The sequence below is a fragment of the Artemia franciscana genome, chromosome 16 (assembly GCF_032884065.1).
Source record: "Artemia franciscana chromosome 16, ASM3288406v1, whole genome shotgun sequence".
In the NCBI taxonomy this organism is placed as follows: Eukaryota; Metazoa; Arthropoda; class Branchiopoda; order Anostraca; family Artemiidae; genus Artemia; species Artemia franciscana.
Genome location: NC_088878.1, coordinates 14,948,966 through 14,970,274, shown reverse-complemented (window position 1 = coordinate 14,970,274; position 21,309 = coordinate 14,948,966). Strand labels below are relative to the sequence as shown.

General features: G+C 37.6%; 1 protein-coding gene across 1 annotated transcript in view; it reads left to right on the top strand.

The window, feature by feature from the left end:
• LOC136037115 (transmembrane protein 126A-like) overlaps nucleotides 1-20,406 on the top strand; it is a 41,313-nt gene extending 20,907 nt beyond the window's left edge. The window contains exons 4-5 of the mRNA XM_065719586.1: nucleotides 5,754-5,882; nucleotides 20,098-20,406. Coding sequence (XP_065575658.1) covers nucleotides 5,754-5,882; nucleotides 20,098-20,322 — 354 coding nt within the window. The 3' untranslated portion in view covers nucleotides 20,323-20,406. The remainder of the gene's footprint in view (nucleotides 1-5,753; nucleotides 5,883-20,097) is intronic.
• The last annotated feature ends 903 nt before the right edge of the window (nucleotides 20,407-21,309 follow it).

The following is a 21,309-nucleotide window of genomic DNA, read 5'->3' as shown; positions in this document are numbered from 1 at the left end:
GTGTATCTGTGATTTTTTAACTGAGCAAAAAACAAATTTTTGAGCCAGTTTTTTTTTTTTTTTTTTTTTTTTTTTTTTTTTGACGAAAAAATCTGCAAAGCTAAAAGTGTTTCGAATATTCTTGCTCAATTTCGGTATTTAGTTACGGTGACCATAGCTCCGATATTGAAATCTGAGATATATCTTGTCATTCACTGAATAATGTTATAATTTAAACCTCCCCTCCCACCCAACCAAAGGCTCCCAACTTACATGGACATCAATCTTAGCAAAAGGGCCAAATCATATAAATATGTTCTGTGACTCTTTTGTTTTGGCAAAGGTTTTATCTTTATATGTATGAATAAAAAAAATTACAGGTCGTAAATGTTTTTTAATCATGAGCAGTTGAACCTACGAATTTATACCAAGCAACTTTTTATGCTCTCTTTTTTTTTGCGCAAGTGTTGCTGTATGCTCTGGGGTTTTTGTGAAAGGGATGGTCGTATAAACTTCGGAGCGGGCTTATTCGATTGAAAATCAGAATTTCTAGTGCACTTCTCAAGTGTCAAAAGTGATCGGAGGGCAACTAACCCCACCCCAAGGCCCTTTTTCCTCAAATGCATTAAATCAAAATTTTGAGATAGCTATTTTGTTCAAAATAGCTTAAAGATTAAATTACAAAAAACTCCGAAGTCGACGTATCCCCCCAGAGCCCGAGGGCAAGTGTTGTAAGCTATGCCCCCTAAGCTTACATAAAGTAAGGGATGGCCGTATAAATTTCGGAGATGGCTCGTTTGATTTGAAATTGAAAGCTCTAGTTGCCTTTTTAAGAGTAATCAAAAATGACTGGAGGGTATCTACCTCTCCCCCACGCCCTTTTCCCCAAATGCATCCGATAAAAATTTTGAGATAGCCATTTTGTTCAAAATAGTCCGAAATTAATTCGGCCGGTTAATTCGGAAAAATTAGAAAAAATGAAGTATTTTTAACTTTCGAACGGTTGATCAGATCTTAATGAAATATGATGTTTGGAAGGATATCGTGTCTCAGAGCTGTTATTTTAAATCCTGACCGGATCTGGTGACTTTGGGGGGGGGGAGCTGGGAAGGGGAAACCTAAAATCTTGGAAAACACTTAGAGTGGAGGGATCGGGATGAAACTTGGCGGGAAAAATAAGCACAAGTCCTATATACATGATTGACATAACCAGAACGGATCCGCTCTCTTTGGGGTATTTGGGAGGGGGGGTTACTGAAAATTAGAAAAAATGAGGTATTTTTAACTTACGAACGGTTGATCGGATCTCAATGAAATTTGATATATAGAAGGATATCGTGTCTCGAAGCTGGGAGTTTGGGGGGAGACCTAAAATCATGGAAAACGCTTAGATTGGAGGGAAAAATTGGACGAAAATTGGTGGGAAAAATAAGAAGAAGGTATAGATACGTGATTGACATAATTGGAACCAATACGCTCTATTAAGGGGGGGGGGGGGTAATTCTGAAAAACTAGAAAAAAATGGCGTATTTTAACTTATGAAGGAGTGATCAGATATTCATGAAACTTCATATTTAGAAGGACCTCGTAACTCAGATCTCTTACTTTAAATCACAACCGGATCCAGCGTCATTGGGGGGGGGGCAGTTGAGGGGGGGCAGAAATCTTAGAAAATACTTAAAGCGGAGAGATCAGGATGAAACTGGATGGGAAGAATAAAAACCTGTCTAAGATACGTGACTGACATAACCGGGTCGGATCTGCTCTCTTTGGTGGAGTAGAGGGGGGGGGGGGTAATTTGGAAAAATGATGTATTTGTAACTTACGAAAGGGTGACCAGATCTTTATGAAATTTGATATTTAGAAGGATCTTGTGCTTTAAAGCCCTAATTTTAAATTCCAACCAGATCCTGTGACATTGGGGGGAATTGGAGGGGGAAACCGGAATTCTTGGAAAACGTGAAAATTGGGGTATTTTTATCGTACGAATAGGTGATCGGATCTTAATAAAATTTGATATTTAGAAGGAATTCATGTCTCAGAGCTCTCATTTAAAATCACGACCAGATCTTTTGACATTGGGGGGAGTTGTAGGGGAAAATCTTGGAAAACACTTGGAGTGGAGGAATCGGGATGAAGCTTGGTGAATAGAATAAGCAAATTTCTTTGATACGTGATTCACGTAACCGTACTGGATTCGCTCTCTTTGGGGGAGTTGGGGGAGGGGTTCAGTGATTTGGCGAGTTTGGTGCTTCTGGACGTGCTAGGACGATGAAAATTGGTAGGCGTGTCAGGGAGTTGCACAAATTGACTTGATAAAGTCGTTTTCCTAGATTCGACCATCTGGGGGGCTAAAGGGAGAGGAAAAATTAGAAAAAATGAGGTATTTATAACTTACGAGTGGGTGATCGGATCTTAGTGAATTTTGATATTTAGAAGGACATCGTGACTCAGAGCTCTTATTTTAAATCCTGACCGGCATTGAGGCTCTGATTTTCCTTTTAAATCAATCTATTGATTCTTAGAAGTTTGTCAGAGCTCATACCATATGAGCTCTTGGCTCTTCTTGCTTCTTCACAAGTGCCATATGAGCTCTTAGCTCTTGTTTAAGAGTCAAAAGTGATCACTAGCCAACTAGCCCATGCCCCACTTTCTAAAAGGGTATCCTGTCAAAGTCTAGAGATAGCCATTTTGTTCAAAATAGTTCAAAGGCCAAATAACTATGCTTCCAGGGTTGACCCCCCCCCCTTCCAGCACCGAGGAAATGGCTCTCAGCTACGCAACTTAATTATTGTTACTTTTATATTTTGTTTACTAAGATTCTTGGATTTAGTGATTTACTTGGTAACTTCGGTTTACGGTACAAGGGCTGTAAGTTTTGCAAGTTGCTTAGTCTTACTTTGATACCTTGTTAACTTTGATCCTTTCTTTACTTTGATACTTTGATTTTGTTGCTTTAGTTTGATACTTTGATGAAAGTTTGATGTTGAAAAAAAAAATCTTATTACGAAACAAGGAGTTTTTTTTAAAACTTGAAACTTTTTGCAATCAAAAAAGGAACAAAAATTAATTCAAACAAAGTTTCCGAAATCTTTTTTCCCAATTCTTTCCGAAAGAATTGGGGGTCATGTACATATATAATCTACCTTTTTTTTTATTATTATAATAATTGGGAGAAAAGAATTCAAAGACAAGTGAGGATTGGATTAAGGATTGGCTGTTAGACCGTGGTCGTCTTCGGGGATTAGGGGTTATGTACTTCTAATGAATGGTATCTTCACTACAAACAAGAGTATGGCTACTGCCCGTTTCCCTGACGGTAGAAGTATCATTTTCTTACTTAAATAACCAATTCTCTTAGTTACCCTCCAATCACTTTTGAATATTGAAAAGAGCACTAGCCCTTTCAATTTCCAATTGAATGAGCTCTTTTCGAAGTTTCTACGACAATAAGAGGTTGTCTCAAATTTCTATCAGATTCATTTCGGGAAAATACGAGGTATAGGGAGGGGGCATCCACCAATCGATCACTCTTAACCTTAAAAAGGGCACTAGGACCTCTGGTTTCCAATCCAATGACCCCATTCCAGAGATTTTATGATCACCCTTTCTATATATACCTTACATGCCACCAGGGCATAACTTATATCCCTTCCCCTGAGGGCTATGGGGGGTTTTCATCCTCAAAGACTAATTTCTGGATATTTTAATTACGTTGAACAAAATGGCTATCTCAAAATTTTAATTGGATTAGTTTGGGTAAATGGTGGGCGTGGCAGGGGGGTTAGTTGCCCTCTAATCACATTTGACTATTAAAAAGGGCACTAGCCCTTTCAATTTGCAGTGGCCATCTCGATGGCCACGACAACAAATGGCCATCTCTAAATTTCTATAAGATGCATTTCGAGAAAACTCGAGATGTGTGTGTGTGTGTGTGCGGGGAGGGGGGGGGAGGTAACCGCACTCCAATTACACTAAATTCCAAAAATGACAATAAATCTTCTGGTTAGAAATCCAATGAGTCCTTTCCCAAGTTTATACGGTCATTGTTTCTATGTAAGCCTTGAATTTCCCCAGTGCATAACTTACAACCCTTGCGCTTAGGGCTGTGGGGGGGGGTTGTCATTTGCAAATACATAATTTCCGGACCGTTTAACTACGTTTACAAAATGGCCTCCTCAAAATTTGATTGAATGTGTTTGGGGAAATGGTGAGCGTCGGAGGGGGGTTAGTTGCCCTCCAATCAATTTCGACTATTAAAAAGGGCAGTAGCCGTTTTGATTTCAAATCGAATGAGCCCTTTTCGAAGTTTCAACGACAAGTCCTTCGACACGAAGTGCCTTGGCCTAAGACAAAAATAAATGCTCACATCGCTCTTTACTTAGGCAGTGCTATTGTGTTGCCTATGATTAGCACCTATTGTATGTTTTCCCTATGATTGTTTATTTAATTTCTGTTCGTTTTGGGTTTCATTTATTCTTTAATAGTAATTTCTGGTCGTTTTGAGTTTGATTTATTGTAGGTTTTTTCTGATCTTACGTTTAATATGGCCTTTACTTTTCTTTAGAAAACTTCTTTTTCGGAATTTTTCTTTTAATTTACTGCATGAAATATAAGCTAGTAAAAGTTTTGAAATCTCGAAAATTTTTCGAGTCATGATATTATGCTAGTAAATTCTCTGTTTCTCTACGTTGTTTACATAGCTCAAATTATGTTATTTTTTAGTGCATTTTTTGGTTCCGAAATTTTTAATTTAAAACTTAAACAGTTGTAAGTTAAACTTCGTTCCCCTGTTATTTCCAAAAATTTGTCGTTCGTTTTCCCCCATTATGTCAATGCAAAATTGAAAGATGGACATAGCTCGCCATAGTTATTTACGGGTTACCTTACGCTTGGCAACAAAGTATACTTGACAATTTGATAACTGCTCTTTGGCTGTATCTGGAATCCTGGAAGCCGTTTTGCGTAAGAACTAAACTATTGATTTATTACTTAAGGATGAACATAGCCCAGCTTGCCAAAATCCAAAAATTCGAGCTTATCGATTTGATATGGAAAGCTCCGTGTTTTTATATATCAGCTGTCTTCAAGACGTTCAGCGTAATAATTGGAACGCAGCGGTGTGGAATCAGACTCTGAATATGCTCTAATACTAACACAGTAACGAGGGAACCTTCAGGCCACAGTGGGTTGAAACACATCTGTAAAATTCTATTATGTATCAGTGTCCTTTTTGTTTTCAGGTCGTTTCTTTGTATGTATAACTTGGGCGTTTCAGTAAACCACAAAATGGCAAGAAAATACATAGTCAGAGCGGGCAAAATCTCTTGAAGAATGTATTTCTACAAGTATTAGATATCCTTTGGTTTAAGAGGAAATATTTTAAATGCACTGCATAAGTCGTTTTATAGCTAATACTTATCTATTGAAAAACAAATAATGAAAATTCGTGTGTATATGTGTTTCGAAGCTGTTTAGTTAATATTTAAATGGACTTGAGTTTTTCTTTTCATTGTGGCATACTCTGAGCAAACCATTAAATTGGAAGAAAATACGGGTTCATACGTGTGCAGGCAACACCAAACTCTGTAGTCGGGTGCGTTTCTACAACTATAACATACCTTTTGGCCAAGAGGGTAGATTTAAATGTAATGCGAAATTCATGTTACAGATACAGTTAAATTTTTTAATAAATTATTAATGAGGTTTCGTTTGCTGCTAAACTGCGTGGATGAAAATTTTAAATGAAACTAATTTTATATCTTGATTTTTAGAGTGTCACTCGTGACGTTGTCATCCATAAAACTGAATGTTCTACGTGTGTTGGCGTTAGGTCTGGATTTATACAGTGTCTTATCGGAGGAATTTACCCTGCCGTCATTATTCCTCTCAGTGTAGCTACAGTAAGTACTGAAGATTATTTTCTATTATACTTTAACCTATTAAAATAATGTTTTCTAAGAGTCTAAACGCCATCAAAATTCCACCACCCCTCCCTTCCACCCACTTCTCCCAAAAAAGCAAATTACTACGAAATATTTAGTCAACATTATTGGGTGACGTACTCAAGGCATCCTCAGTTTTATGAAGAGCTGACAGGGGTTTCGTTTCACGGCACTGCAACGGGGATGGGTTAGGGTTTTTTTTATTTATTTTTGACATGTAAGATACAAAAAAAAAGAAATATATTTTCAAAATCTAGGTGGGAGAGGGAGTTTTGTTTCTTCTTTCTTCGCTCTTTTGTATGAAAATTGCGAAAAGAAATCACCACCATTTATGGCATCCTTCATCATAATTATCGATCAGTTTGTTTGAATGAAGAACAGTAAGAAAGTTGTTCAATTTGGATTACATTGATTTTGTTCGAAAGACCGGTTAGACCTATTTTACTAAGATTCCCTCAAACAAAATTGATATTTGTTTGATGCTATCTATTGAAACAACTAATTATCCTGGCGTTGACATCATTAGATTCTTACTAATTTCTGGTATTATAGATGTAGTTCATTTAACAACAAGAGCGCAGTTGCCAAACGTTATATTTCTGTAACACCATAGAATACGCTATTTCAACCGTTTTTCGCGTACTTCCGGAGATAGTCTGTGCAGAAGAGAGCAATATCAAACGATCAAGAGGCCGTATTGGTACTGGCGGGATTTTAATCCTTAAACTGCTGGGAACAGGTGATTTGAGTATTGCACTTCCCAAAGTTTCTGTCTACCTCAAGAATTTAAGAAGAAGAAGAATTAAAGAAGAAGTCAATATTATCTTGATAAGTCTTCATTCAGTCTTTGCCGTGAACACATCTTGTGAATATTGCTACCTGGTTTGCTGTTGGATACCGCCTTACTGACGACTATTTTAGCCCCGCCTACGAACTTTGATGAAATTCGATCATTCCACCGGATGATGCCAGGTGAAAGACTTGTCTTGAATCCCGTGTTGAATTTCATTTCACGGGCTAGAAATGCAGGTTGTTCAGCTGATAGTATTGTGAAAATTGCTTGCGATTTTTACAAAGGAGAGATGTTAATTAAAGCAAAAAAGATTTTGTGGGCTGACGCTTCTATTACTAGGGTAACTGAGCGCCTCAAAATGACTGATATTGTAAGCGATATGGTTCGAGCTTTTGATCTTTGTGACGAGAAAAAGACAACCCTACCACTGTATCTGATTTTCAAGCCAGAACAGATCCCGTGTGTGCCAGGGCACACATGGCTACGCTAACTCGAACAACAGCTACGCTAACTCGGAAGGTTAATGAACTCTACATGGAATTTAATAGCTTCGCTGAGCACCATAAAGCAAGGTCAGTAGTGCAAACTATTTCCGAAATGAACCCTCCCCCACCCGCAAAACTGTCCTACTCAGTTATTGTCAAAAATCCACCTAAAAACTTGAATAATCCTGACGCTCGTAAAGACTTCCTGGATACAGCTTGTGGGAATGTCAGTTCAAGCATAGTTGTTTTGAGGCCTAGGAGGGATGCATGGCAAGTAGTTCTATCGGACAAAGGTGCTGCCAATACTCTGTCAGACACATTAAGAAAAGCAGACCCATCCATTAATTCTAAGGTGAAGAGTCCTGCCTTCTTCGGTATAGTACGCCGAGTGCCTGACGGAACGTCTAAAAGCGACCTATGCAATCTCGCTAGTAACTGTACAGAAGCTGTTCAGTTAGGAAGTACTAGGTCTTTTCGATTAAAATTTGAGTCAAGTGGCCACCTAAAGTATGCCACTGAGAATCTCCTTGTTATTGGTTACGAGCGTCACAAGTACAAGTTTTTACCTACTCAGTGCTACAAGTGCCAGTGTTACGGCCACACTGCAAATAACTGTAAAGCTTCCCCGAGGTGCTCTTAATGCGCTGGTGACCACTAGAACTCCAAAGAAAACCCGTGTCAACTTGTCATGAAATACGCTCTCTGTGGCTCCTCTGACCACCCGCGTTATTCGTATAAATGTCCAAAAGCACAGAAACTACTGCTTAAGAATGAACAGTCGAATTTAAAGGATAACTACTTGGAACATAAATGGTGGTTTTATTAATAAAAGGCTTTTTCTGTATCGCCTAATGGAGTCATGTGACGTATTGTGTATGCAGGAACACTTTCTCTCCAACTAAAGTCTGGACATTCTTTCACTGGACGGATGGTTGAAAGTATTCGGGGTCTCAGCGATAACCAGCTAAAGTGGAAAGGGTAGCCTGTCCGGTGGTATAGCGGTACTCGCCCGAGCGGAACCTCTACCGGCGCTTCACTCGTCTTCTGACAATTATGTTGCGGTCAAAATAAACGAGATTATCATTTACTCAGTGTACATGCCAACTGACTACCGAGACCTTAAGTCTTAACGCAAGTTCAATATGGCTTGTAAAAAGTTAGCAAGTTCAGTAAGTGGTTCGGAACAACAGGGACTAAACGTTATACTAGCGGGTGACATGAACTGTAATCTCTCTGGTACAAACCCACGTTCACAAATCTTTCTTAACGCTCTCAGCGGTCTTGAGGTTCTTTCGAACGACCTTGGTTTTACATACATCCATAATTCGAAGCAACCTCAGCCCTTGATTTCTTTTTTCAAACCAAGCAAACGACACTGCCTCCCCCCTCTCCATATGTGGACACTACCATCAACATTTCCGATCAGTTACCCGTATCCTGTTCTTCCGATACAACTATACAGCCAAGCATATGTCTCAGCAAAGTCAGGAAATGGCGTAAGAAATCTGACTGGAAGAAGATTAATATAGACATATACCAGTCTCTTTGTGATGAAATTCTAGGAAGGATCAAGGTACCCTACCGCCTTCTACAAACGAATCCAGTCTAGAAACCACTGAAAAACAGGTTCATTTAAATGTATACTGCATGGTAATAATCCATGCTTTGAGAGTCGCTGAAAGCGCTGCGGTACCACAACGCAAGGTTCGAACTGGTACTGAAGTTCCACGCTGGAAAGAAAACCCACTCCTAGCTCAGCTTTGTCACGCTTCTAAGTTTTGGCACAAAAAGTGGATAGAAAATAGGAAAGCCCCGGTCAGGTGCTGTGAATACGGTGCGGATTTATCTGAAAAGAAAGGTTTGCCAAATGCCTGCAGAAGCACAATGATACCATTCTGGATGAAAATAGTAACATGCTGAAAAGTGACCCAAATGCCGTGTGGAATTTCCTTAAAAGGAAGAAAAAGAAGTGATTGCGACGGTCCCAGCCTCTGGCCCACAGAAGAACAGTGGAATAGTTATTAAAAGTTAGACTTAGCTGCACCGGATGTTCAGCTTGTGTCGAAATATGAAGATAATCTTGATCTCTTGTTAAGTGAAGCATCACCTTCACTCGGGTTTGTGGTAACTGTTTCTGATGTTCGAGTGGCGATAGTTAAAGAAAAGAAGAAGTTCTTGCGAGGCGTTGACCAAGTGTGTGGCATGTATTTAGCTCATGGCAGCCAAGGGGTCCTTGAGCAGCTCACTCTGTTATACCAGATGGTTTTCACTTGCGGTTTAGTGCCAGATTCCTTTTGTGTTGGGATTGTCACCCCGGTATTAAAGAAAGGAAAAGACTCTGTTCAATGCGGCTCTCACCGTCCCAAAACAGGTGCCCCAGTTCTTTGTAAAATTTTTGATGAGTTATGTAGAGTTTGTGAAAGCCCTGATAACCAATTTGGTTTTAAACAATCTGTTAGTAGGGAATATCTTCACCATATCATTTATAATGTACTTTAAGAGTGTGACTAGACAGGAGAAAGGGTTATAGCAGCTAGTCACGATGTACGCTGAGAGTTCGATTCTGGCGTCCATGCTCAGATACTGTCGATTGCACTCAAACGTGGCCTTGATAGATCAATTGTCCTACCACTCCGAAATTTGTATAAAAAACTGAAGGCTAGAATTAAAGTCCCGACGATTGATGGTACATAAATTTCGGTTATAGTAGTTTCTGTAGAAAAAGGTATACGGCAAGGGGCAGTTTCTTCCCTTCCCCTTTACAATAATAGTGTTATAGATTCACAAAAAGATGTTGAGATGAGTTTTGTGTTTAGAGGTATAGATATATCACTGTTAAATTGTGCCGATGATATACTGAATTTAAGCCGTTCTTTTGGGATGATAGAGAAGAACTTCGATGTTCTAAGCAACGCTTATTCCGAAATCAACCTGTCGTTTAACAAAAGTAAGAGCGAAATTGTTGTTTTCAACCGTCAAATTTCTCGCTATGTCCGATCTCTCTGCAAGAAAAATTCCCTTTATGGGACGATGGTGCCATAATCTTCTTCTTTCTATAAGTTATCTTTCTAGTTTAGTTATATTTTCTCTCGTTATTTATGCATCTTTTGTGTTCTCTCTCTTTTTTTTCATGCTCCACTTTTTTGACTATGTCAAGTGTATTGGGATAGTAAAGGACATTCATTCATTCATTTATGTAGTTCGCCTCGTGAAGTGATATCTTGTATTTATTAGAAGTATGCTTTGTTTCCTTTCCTTTGTTTGTTTATTGCTGTGTATTCTTTATTAGTGGTTTTTTCTTTTTTCCTTTATTTTTTCAGTACTCCACTTGTGATTTTGTATCATTAAAGTGGACAATAAAACGCATTCATTCATAACTTTTGGGATATTCCTTTCATTATTTCCTTCGTGACAAAAGCGAAAAGAAAATTTATTTTTTATTGAAATAAGATTATTCTTTTATGCTTTACACAGATAATTTGCATAATTTCATATAACTTAAGGTTGAACGCTAGACAATATGTAATGATGATAAAAGAAACGAGGACTATAGGAATTGGTTTGACTAAATGTTGCTTTTAAATTTAAAAATGACAATATTTATTGAAAATAGGCGCATATTACTAATGATAACTTGTCAGATCACCGACAGTTGTTCATACTCCTTCTCCCCTCTAATATGTTCACGGCTTCAGTCTCACCGCGGAAGTTCTGCTTTCTTTATTTCTTACTAATCCCCCATTGGTATTTGAGGGTGCCCTGATTTTTGGTTGGCTCACCTGGGATACCAAAAAATGCTAATTTTCGGCAAGCAATCACAAAAAAACAAGACCTAACCATCTTGCGAAATTTTCGTTAGATCCCTTCGTAGCAGGGTAAAATAGTTTTTTTTTACATTCTGTTTTCATTTCGTTTAGCGGAAGACACCATAAATAATTTGGGATCCTAGTTTTACTGAAAACTATTTTACTACTTTTTTTTACCACCCACTGATCTTCAGTCTACTTTTGAATTGCTGTTTAACCTAAAAAAGATCTTGTGTTGCATACATTAAAGTTGCATTTATTTTTCTCAGATTTTCTAAATTTTAAAGCTTCACTGACTTTTGACATACAACTGGATTTAAAAACTTGGAGTTCTAACTAAAGTTCTTTAGTTCACCGATTATGTTTACATTTTTGTATTAAATCTTGTTAATTCACATCGTTATATAAGGGTGTGAATCAATAAGATCTTTGAGTCCCATTGAAAATCTTATTTTATAAAATTTCGCGGGAAAAGAAATGATCACAAAAGCGAAGTTTCCCTGAAAGTGTGTGATATGTAGCAAAGTCGTTCATAAACAGACATAAGGCACGTCAATACGATTCAATCTTGTATTGCTGCTGTTAATTGAAGCATCATCTTAAAAAAGGGGCCCAGGGGCCTGAAAAGATGACCCAGGGGAACCAATTAATGAGAAAAAAGAGGACGTGAAAATATTTTCCATGTGTTCTGTGATCCTTGTCAAACACTTCGTGGTAACGAACTGTAAGTAAGGAGTGATCCGGCTCAATAGTAATCGAAACTCTAAAAAGTGAAATGTTGATACCAATAGATACATCAAAAGAATCAGATTTTTATGTTGATTTCAAATATGTAAGCTTCATCAAGTTTAGTCTTACCTATCAAAAGTTACGTGCCTAAGAAAATTTGCCTTATTTTCGAAAAAAGGAGGAAACACTCCCTAAAAGTCATAGAACTTTAATGAAAATCACACCGTCAGATTCAGTATATCAGAGAACCCCACTGCAGAGGTTTCAAGCTCCTATCTGCAAAAATGTGGAATTTTATATTTTATGCCAGAAGAAAGATCACGTATGCGTGTTTATTTTTTTAATTTTTTCCCCAGGGGTGATCGTATCGACCCAGTGGTTCTCAAATATCATGGGAATGCTCGTTCGAATTGAAATAAAAAGTTCTAGTGCCCTTTTAAGCGACCGAAAAAATGGAGGCCAACTAAACCCCCTACCACGCTCATTTTTCCTAAATTCACCCGATCAAAATTTTGAGATAGCCATTTTGTCCAGCATGTTTGAAAAATATAATAAATATTGCTTTGAGGATGACTTAATCCCCCACAGTCCCCGGGGGAAGGGCTGCAATTTATGAACTTTGCCCAATGTTTAGATATAGTATTGGTAATTGGGAAGCATACAGACGTTTTCAAGGGGGAATTTTTTTGGTAGTGGAAGGGGGGGGAGGGTTGAGGGGTTACTTTGGGGATCTTTCCCTGGAGGAATTTTTCATGGGGAAGGGACATTGCTATGAAGGAGACGCCAGATTTTTCCAGCATTATTTAAAAAAAGATCAGAAATTAAATAAAAAAACAAAATAAAAAATAAAAAATTAGAAAACGTTCAGAAATTAAACACAAAATAAGATTTTTTAACTGAAAGTAAGGAGCAACATTAAAATTTTAAATGAACAGAAATTATTCCGTATATGAAAGGAGCTGTCCCCTCCTCAACGTCCCGCTCTTTACGCTAAAGTTGGACTCTGTCACAGTTCTACTCTTTAAAACAATAAAAAACTTTAGGGTAAACACAGAGACGTTGAGAAGAGGACAGCCTCTTTCATATACGGAATAATTTCTGTTTGTTTTAAGTTTTAATGTCGCTCCTTACTTTCAGTTAATAAAACTTGTTTTTTTTTATTTTCATTAGTTCCTTTTAAGGTTCAACTGGCAATTTAGTATTTCTTGGAGTTTTGGTTGGTTGGTAGCCTCTTACATAGTGCAATTTTCGCCAAATTTGAAAGGAAGTTCTTTGAGTCAGCCCGTGTCTGTCTAACTAGAAATTTCCGACTAAGAGAATTAGTGGAAAGGCAAGCAAGACGGCGTACTGATTGAGATTGATTTTGTAGCTTGACAAGTAGCGAAGCGAGAGCAATTGGACTTGCACCTTTCCACTGGACGCAAGAATCGATGTCTATGCTAAACCTTTTTACTTGCCAAATATTCCTTGGTTTTAGACCCGTTTTCAATAAAAATATTCTTTTAAGGAGGTCTGGCGTTGGCCAATCTGAAGTCCTAAAAGCCCTTTTTAAGTCTCTTATCAAGCAATAAGACTGGTTTCAACTTATCTGCGATTAGTGCTATTGCAAGCCAAATTTAGCACTCTCTTGGTGGCGAACCTTAAAACCAATATTTTTGAAAGCACGCTAAAATGTAGATTAGTCCAAATAATTGAACTGAATTACTGTTTTTTAAGTCCAAGTAACCTCTATGATGCCAGTTAATAATAATATAATAATATTTATTTCTAACCCACTTACATCAAAAAGATAAATAGTGGAGTAAAAACTTAAAGAAAAACGGAAAAAAAAATATGTGATACAAATAAAAAAAACAAAAAAAACGAGAGTCAACAATAGACATTAATCATACAAACGGATCAGACCGTGGTGAGGCGACAAACGCCGATACGCCGTTTCTGAGAGCTTTTTGTGTAGATCAGTCAGCTTCTCAGTAATGTTCTGAAGATGGAACTTTTTGATTATCTTTCGATTTCTATACCACAGAGGAAGATAGAGAAGAAATTTACAGAAACGGAAATAAGAGGATCGAATATCGCTAATATCTTTTTTCTTAAATATAGGGTAAAGCCCAGAAAGGTAAAGAACAGAATGATCGGAAAAAGTAGAATAAAGCTTACCAAGGGCAATACGATTGTATTTCCCTCGATTGGCTACAATTTTAGAGTAACCAATCTGGATTTTCACTCTAGCATCCCAGACAGCACGCTCCCGAAGAGTTTTAAGATTTTTTGTAAGTGTAATACCCAACCACCGGATCGAATCTACATGAGGGATAGAAAAATTTTGAAAAATTAGAGGCCTAGGAGAAGAGGGAACATTGAAAGAAAGATACTTACATTTATCAACATTAAGCGAAAGACCGATTTTAGTAAAAGAAGAAGAAACTTTATGAACCATCTGCGGTAGACTGAGTTTAGACCGGCTAATTAGAAGAATGTCATCAGCATAAGCAAGGTAAGAAATATCACTCAAACCAACAAAACACATAGAAGAAATATTCTCAAGAATACCAGAGATACAAAATTTGAAAATACTAGGAGATAACACTCCACCCTGCCGTACGCCCCGACGAACAAGAACATTAGAAGATGAAAGGGCACCATTAGTTTTAATTCGAAGATAAGAATTACAATACCAAAACTTTAGAAGAAAAATAACTGAAAGGTTAATACCGTGACTATAAAGAGAGTAAAGAGCCTGACTATGTACAACACTATCGAAAGCCTTAGAAAGATCAAGAGCACAAATATGAAGACCATACCCTTTAGCCGAAGCATCTTTAAGAAGGAAAGCAAGAGCACGGTGAGCGTGCTGGCACCCGATGCCAGACCGAAAACCAAACTGATTCTCCCCGAAATTAGCATTCATACTTATGAAAGGAAGTAGGATGTGTTCAAGGATTTTACTAAAATTACAAGCAACCGTGATAGGCCTGTAAGAAGAACAATCCAAAGGAGTCTTACCTCGTTTAAGTACAGAAGTGACAGTTCCACACAAAAAGCTGTCAGGAACGAGGGAACGACAAAGGCACATTTGGAAAAACAACTGTAAATGGAAAAACAAAGACGGGCAATTTATTTTTAGATGACAAGCACTGATACCGTCAATATCAAGAGAACTTGATTTCAATTTCTTAACAGATGCAATTACAGCGTCAACTGAAACGGGAATAACTCGTGCCTGAGTCAGGAAAGGCGGGAGAACCGAATCAAGCAGTTTCGAATAAAGCGCGTGCACTGCATAATTCACTTTGAAAAATATAACTGAATAGTGGCCAGACCATGCGGAAGGCGTAATGGGGCAATTAGGATTTGCCGAGTTATTTAAATTAGCTGAATTAATCACTTTTTCCCATTCTTTCTTATTGGTAGGATATTCTAACCCTTTGTAACGGCTCGATCGCAGACATTTCTTAAACTCACGCTTAGTTTTTTGTTTTATTTCAAACACATTCCCAGCTAATGGTCGACCGTTAGCAACCCATATACGCAGCCACAATTTGGCTTTATTTTTCACACTTTTCAGCTCAGGGTCACACGACCAGATTGGTTTCCTTGTACTTTTCCTCACTCGCTCCTGAGGGACAGCAACCTCCTCAGCGCGTTTTAAACACCACACGATTTGGTTGTAATAATGATTCAGATCGTAATTACTTTTAGTAGGACTAACACTCAGCTGGAGTAGATGAAAAGGTACACGTAAAAAACCAAGGAGAATGGCCAGGGTTGAAATATATAATGGCATATTAACATTTCTCCAATTACTCCGCACAAACCATTTAGAGGCAGGAGCACAAGCCTGGTCAGTACTATCTTTGCTAATCGAAAAGCATAGCGATAAAGGAGGTGATCAATATCTTGCTCATCTTCGTGGACATGCACTGTTGAAGATGTAATGAACGGGGAACAAATCACATGATCAATATCCGATAAGCTGCCGGAATTATGCACATACGAGAAAGGTAGATCCTTCGTAATTATTCTGTAATCAGGGAGACAATCAAGTAGGGTCACAGTACGAGCAGAATCACGTTTTACATCAGTGTTCACATCTCCAATAATAATAAATTCGTACCCATTTTTGCTTATACTTTGAAGGAGAGTTTTCAAACTAGAGCATGCTTTGGGGAATTTATTAAGCGATGTCATATTCTTCCCATCGTGAGGCAGGTAAGTGTTTATCAATACGGTTTTACCAAGTCTTATAGCCAATAAATGTTCATCAGAGAAATAGCATGACGGGGACAGAAAGCTGAGCTTTTGTTTTATAATACATGCTAAACCCCCCTGAAGGCCTTCCAAAAGTAGATTTAGCATTTGTTGTGAAAACAAAGTGGGCGGAACTGCGGCGCAGGAAATTAACACTCGTTGCGGTCAAAAGATGTTCCTGAAAGCATACAATGTCAAACTTACTGTACAGTTCATCAATGGTCAGGTCCTTGTTTTTCGTCCCATTAATATTGAAGGACACGAGTGATACTGATTCAGACATTAGTTTGTTTTCGGTAACTTGCGACTGACAATTGCTTTCAATTTAGGGCAAGTGAGGCTAAATGAAACATGATCACCTCCACAGTTTGCGCACTTAGGTGACAAATTGCAAGGCGAGTCTCTATCTGAAACATGAGGACCGGCACAACGCGCACATTTTGGTGTAACACAGGGACAAGACGACTGGAGATGGTCAGGGGATCGGCAATTGTTACAGCACCGGGGAATCGCTTTGAACTCATAAACACTTAGGATTTCATATCCAACTTTGAGACCATATCTAAATGCTTCGACTCTTGATGTTGCATCAGAGAATTCAAGTTTTACTGCAAGCGATTTCCCTAGCCTAGAGGCACCAGAAACACCAGGGCACGATATCAGGTGGGACAGTTCAAAATCAGGCGGGATTCCCTTCAGGAGTCCGTAAAACTTCTTGGTTAGAACTTTCGCAGAAGAGCCAGTAAACGCACCAGTCACCGATAAGCGGAAATCTTCAGCAACTGACTTATCTATATTGATAAACAGTTTGTCACGAACGGGGCGAATGCTAGTGATTGATTCGTGTCCATCAATCTGATCTATCAGATCTTTTCGTTTTATTGGGTCCGAAAGGGTAGATGGAAGGTTCGACACAACAATAGTAGCATGCGAGTCGGGAATTGCAGGTTTCGGCAGTTGCGGGTAATTCAGTTCATAGGCATCCAGCTTGGTGGCAACAACCTTGAGTAGTTGTTCCACGCGATTCACCTTTGTTGACAGCCTAGAATACGCAACTGCGGGCAAAACCGGGACCTCGGTTGGAGACTTGATCACATAAATCGGAGTTGATACCTCCTCAGAGTCCAGTTTCTTAATAAAATCAAGAATATCTTTCACATTGTTCGCAGAAGCTTTCGCACCGATGCGCCGGGGGCAATTATCATTAGGCGCAACCTTCGCCCAAAATTCGCTTTTCGCATCAGCAATAACACCGCATTCAAAAAAGTCTATTGCATGTTGAATAATAGTAGCTTCTTCAATACCTTCTTCCCAGTTGTTTTGCAAAAAGTTCATTACCGGGCAATGCACATACTCGCTGTTATCCATTATCCTTTACTGGGAAAAACCAGTCAAACTGGTCAAAGAGCACGACTGATTCATACTTATGCGTCACTATAATCCCTATTGCGAAATTTTGATTTTCTTCACAAAAAACTTACTGAATTAATAATGTCCATGCAATATCCAATTTAGATGTTGACACTTTGAACTCTGAATTGATACTCAACATCTATTCTCAGGATGCAATATTTTAAAGAAAGCTTTTTAATTCAGTCCTATTCAAAATATTTTTAATGTAAGAAGTGAGCCAGAGTTGCAGTGGGAAACTTCATCGCCAAACTGGGGCTAGAATCTATTGAGATGCCGTAGATATATCAAATTAAAAATTTTTTTTGGAGATTATCCGCTATTATAAATATACATTTCTCTTTGATTGTCATTTATATTTTCTTTTTCAGACAATTCGGGATATTCAATTAAAGCTTAAACTGGGGTACTCTAAAATTGTTGGAAATCGTGAACATTTCCGGCGGCAAGCACTTAAAAAGCTGTACTCGAGTTTCTGCGACCATTCTTTGTTATTTTGTGCTGGGTTTTATATGCTTTTGAATAAAGGTGTCGTAAAGAGGTCAAGACGGATTACTATCGGTATTGTAAGTTCTTACTTTATTTACCACGATCATTTCAAAGCCGAAGGTTAATTAGTAAATATCAGGCAACGGATATTGTTCTCTCAGTGGAAAAACTAAGTTCAAAATTAATTGACGAAGCGCCAATCCGTCTTAGTCCTAACAATCATCTTATCCGCCTCTTTTGCTAAATTGTTATTTCATTTTCTTGTATTTTGTTTTGTTTGTAGTTCTTTGTTTTTCTCCTTGTACTCCACTTTTTGCTTTTTGTAAGTGCGTAAGAAATAAGTTATTATTAGTGTTATTATTTAAACTAAAACTAAGTTTATTTCACACATAACAGCCCACAAGAAGTGCAGTATTTATAAACTGACACTAAAAAATTAGTTTACGGAATAGCAAGAATATTAACTTAAATTGTTGAAAGAAAACGTAATAAATTGGTAAAAAAAGCGTATGGAATGCTTTTTTTTTCATTTAAGCAAGGAATTTTTTTTTAGTTTTTGAAGTGAATAAATTTTCGAACAATTTTTCGAATAAGTGAAGAAAATTTTTAGGATGGAGCGCTGCTTTAAAAGGGTGAAGGGGGGGGGGGGAACTCTTCGCAAAAACTATTCAAACTATATAAAAGTGGGAAACAATCATTTAATTTTAGGGAAGAAAGGCTGGGAAACTAAGACGTCTCTCACATACATACGTGGCTGTGTGTGTTACCGTGCCAGTACTGGTGAGGCATAAGAGGTTTAAATCTCTCAAGGCTGGCCTGATGGGCCATTTAAAAAATTATGGTCTGGAATGCACTTATTCTGTATTCTGATCGTTACTTCAAGCAATGTCTTATATTTTCGTCCCAAAGCTTGCACCAATGTGTATTACCTTATTTTACTGCAGTTTAAGGCGTTAGACTTGGTTCCCAATCTATCAGATGAATGTTTGCCTCTGATTCATGCGATTTAAATACTTGCTGTTTTTTGTTAGGCATATCGGTCATCGGCAGCTTGCTACTGGTCGCTTTTGAGTACCGCCTTTTCCCTATAAATAACCTTTGCGGTCTTCGTGGCTGCGTTTCCAAAGTTAACTTTGCTAAGGACCAATCATACCAGTTCAAATACATCAAGATTTTGCGTAATAGTAGTAGACTAGATTTTGCCGTCTTCATCTTCGTTGAGAAAAAAACCTAAGAGGCAGAGCCACAGTGTAAAAATGCCAAGGAAGAATAACAAGACCAAAATGGAAACAAAAGACTCACTGAAGGCGTTTTGTGTCTTATCTCAGTAAGATGCAATTGAAAGCCACCTTCATGTAAATATTTTTAACTTTTGTCAAATCAAAAACAACATTATAAGGCTTTTGGATGAAAATTGTCTCTCAATAAGCAGTTACAATATAATGTTAAAGCAGCAAAACAAGTATTATCTTAAGAGTGTATTCAGTTAAAGGTGAAAGTATAAATAATTCTTTACAGTAACTCGAGTGCTTGTAAACGCGAGCATTGTACACGATAACATGGTGTATTTTAATGAGCCTCTGTAGCAATGATATAGATATATATTCACTAATGCAAGCTCCCATCTTATCCATTTCTATATTTTGGTAGGTACTGAGGCCAAGCACTTAGCACTGGCTCAATCGTCCTTCAAATGAGCTCCTCCGATCGAAATCCAACACGATATTTCCCACTTTCACCATTTTGTTCTATAGGGCTAGTGCTGTTATGTCTTACTTTTGAAACGAAGTTACATATTCCATACATATACTCCATATATATTTTATGCTGCGACCTCTACTACCCGTACAGAAGACTTGGCCGACTTAAAAACTTGAAAAATAATCTTTTAAAACAGTCTACTGAAACCTCCCTTTGTTTTAAATAAATAACCTATGTGGCAATGCAAACTTCAGTAATTTTCGTCACGATTAAAACATTGAAGATGGGTTCTAACAAGCTATATTATTCTGACTGATGAGGACTGTCGGCTTATTGGCCTCAAATAAAAAAAAATCTGCCCCTGTATATGATTAAGTGCCGATACTTGTATTCAAAATTTATTTTGAGCGCAAAGTAAGTTTACCCTGCATTATTTCAAGGACTAGTACACGATTATTCTGTGATATAAACTGTTTTGCAGCATTGTCAATTCGTATCTTTCTTTTTAGTTCGCTTCAAGACTGCAAACAGCAATTTTGCCTGAAAACTTCCGTCATGTTCCAAGTGCTGTTCGGAAACTGTATGCACCTCACAAAAATATTTTTCTCGCTAATTTAATTGCCCAGTTTTTAATAGGATTTGTGCTAAGTGAACTTGAAACAAAAAACACCTTGAATATTTACGCCCGGTTCACTAGAATGCAAGAAGATATCGAAGAAAAATCTGAATCCTAGGTAAGCTTTATTTACAGAATGTTGTCCTTATTAGATTAAAATGTAATATTATTCTGTTTTTCATAAATATAGTCCTAAAGTTGTTATTGTCTTATTGTTTAGATATGGTGGAGTTTAATGATTAAAGTGTCCGTGTAATAGATGCAAAAACAAGAAAAGAAAAGTGTCTGAATGCTCCCAAGACAGCAAGTAGAATATTAAATAACTGGCTTCGCCATAGAGTATTGAGAACTCATTGAGAAAACTTTACATACAAAAGCGCCATCTAACATTACACAGAAATACCACGAAATTCATTAAAGAACTTGAATGGGAATATGATTTTGAATTTTCGTTCCGTTTTTTAGTGGTAAAACCGCTCTTGGGAATTTTTGGCCAATTGATTGTACTATTTGCGGAACCGATACGAAAATAATTGAAATGATTTTTAGATTTAACATAAAAGTTTTAGAATATACATTAGATACACAGCTCAACTGTTTGAGTCAGAACTATGAATTTTTTCAAAGAATTTAATTTTGAAACTACCTGCATGGCTGTAGACTAAAAGCGGTCAAAAACCTTCGGGGCCCGAGTTCCATCGAATTATCGAAATACGTACAGATTTTTCTTTGTATTTTTTTTTACTTTTATGTTTTGCGCTTTGCTTTCAAAAATGTTTTTTGACGTTAAAAGTAGAAAAAAACTGGATAAGGCCTCTTGACTCACACGACACTAGCAAGAATGTTTAAGATTAACATTAAAGGTAAACATTAAGGCAGCTAAGACCTGCTGTCTTAGGAGCATTCAGACACTTTTCTTTTCTTGTTTTTGCATCAAATGTAATCATTTAAAAAAAATTTTAAACCAAGTAATGTTTTCAGTTTAATTTATTTGTTCCCTGCACAGACTGTTCCATATTCTCAGTATAAATGCTGAAAATTGTGCTTATATACTGAGATAGTGGCTCAGATTTAGACTTGTTTCCAATCTCGGGACAAAGATTAA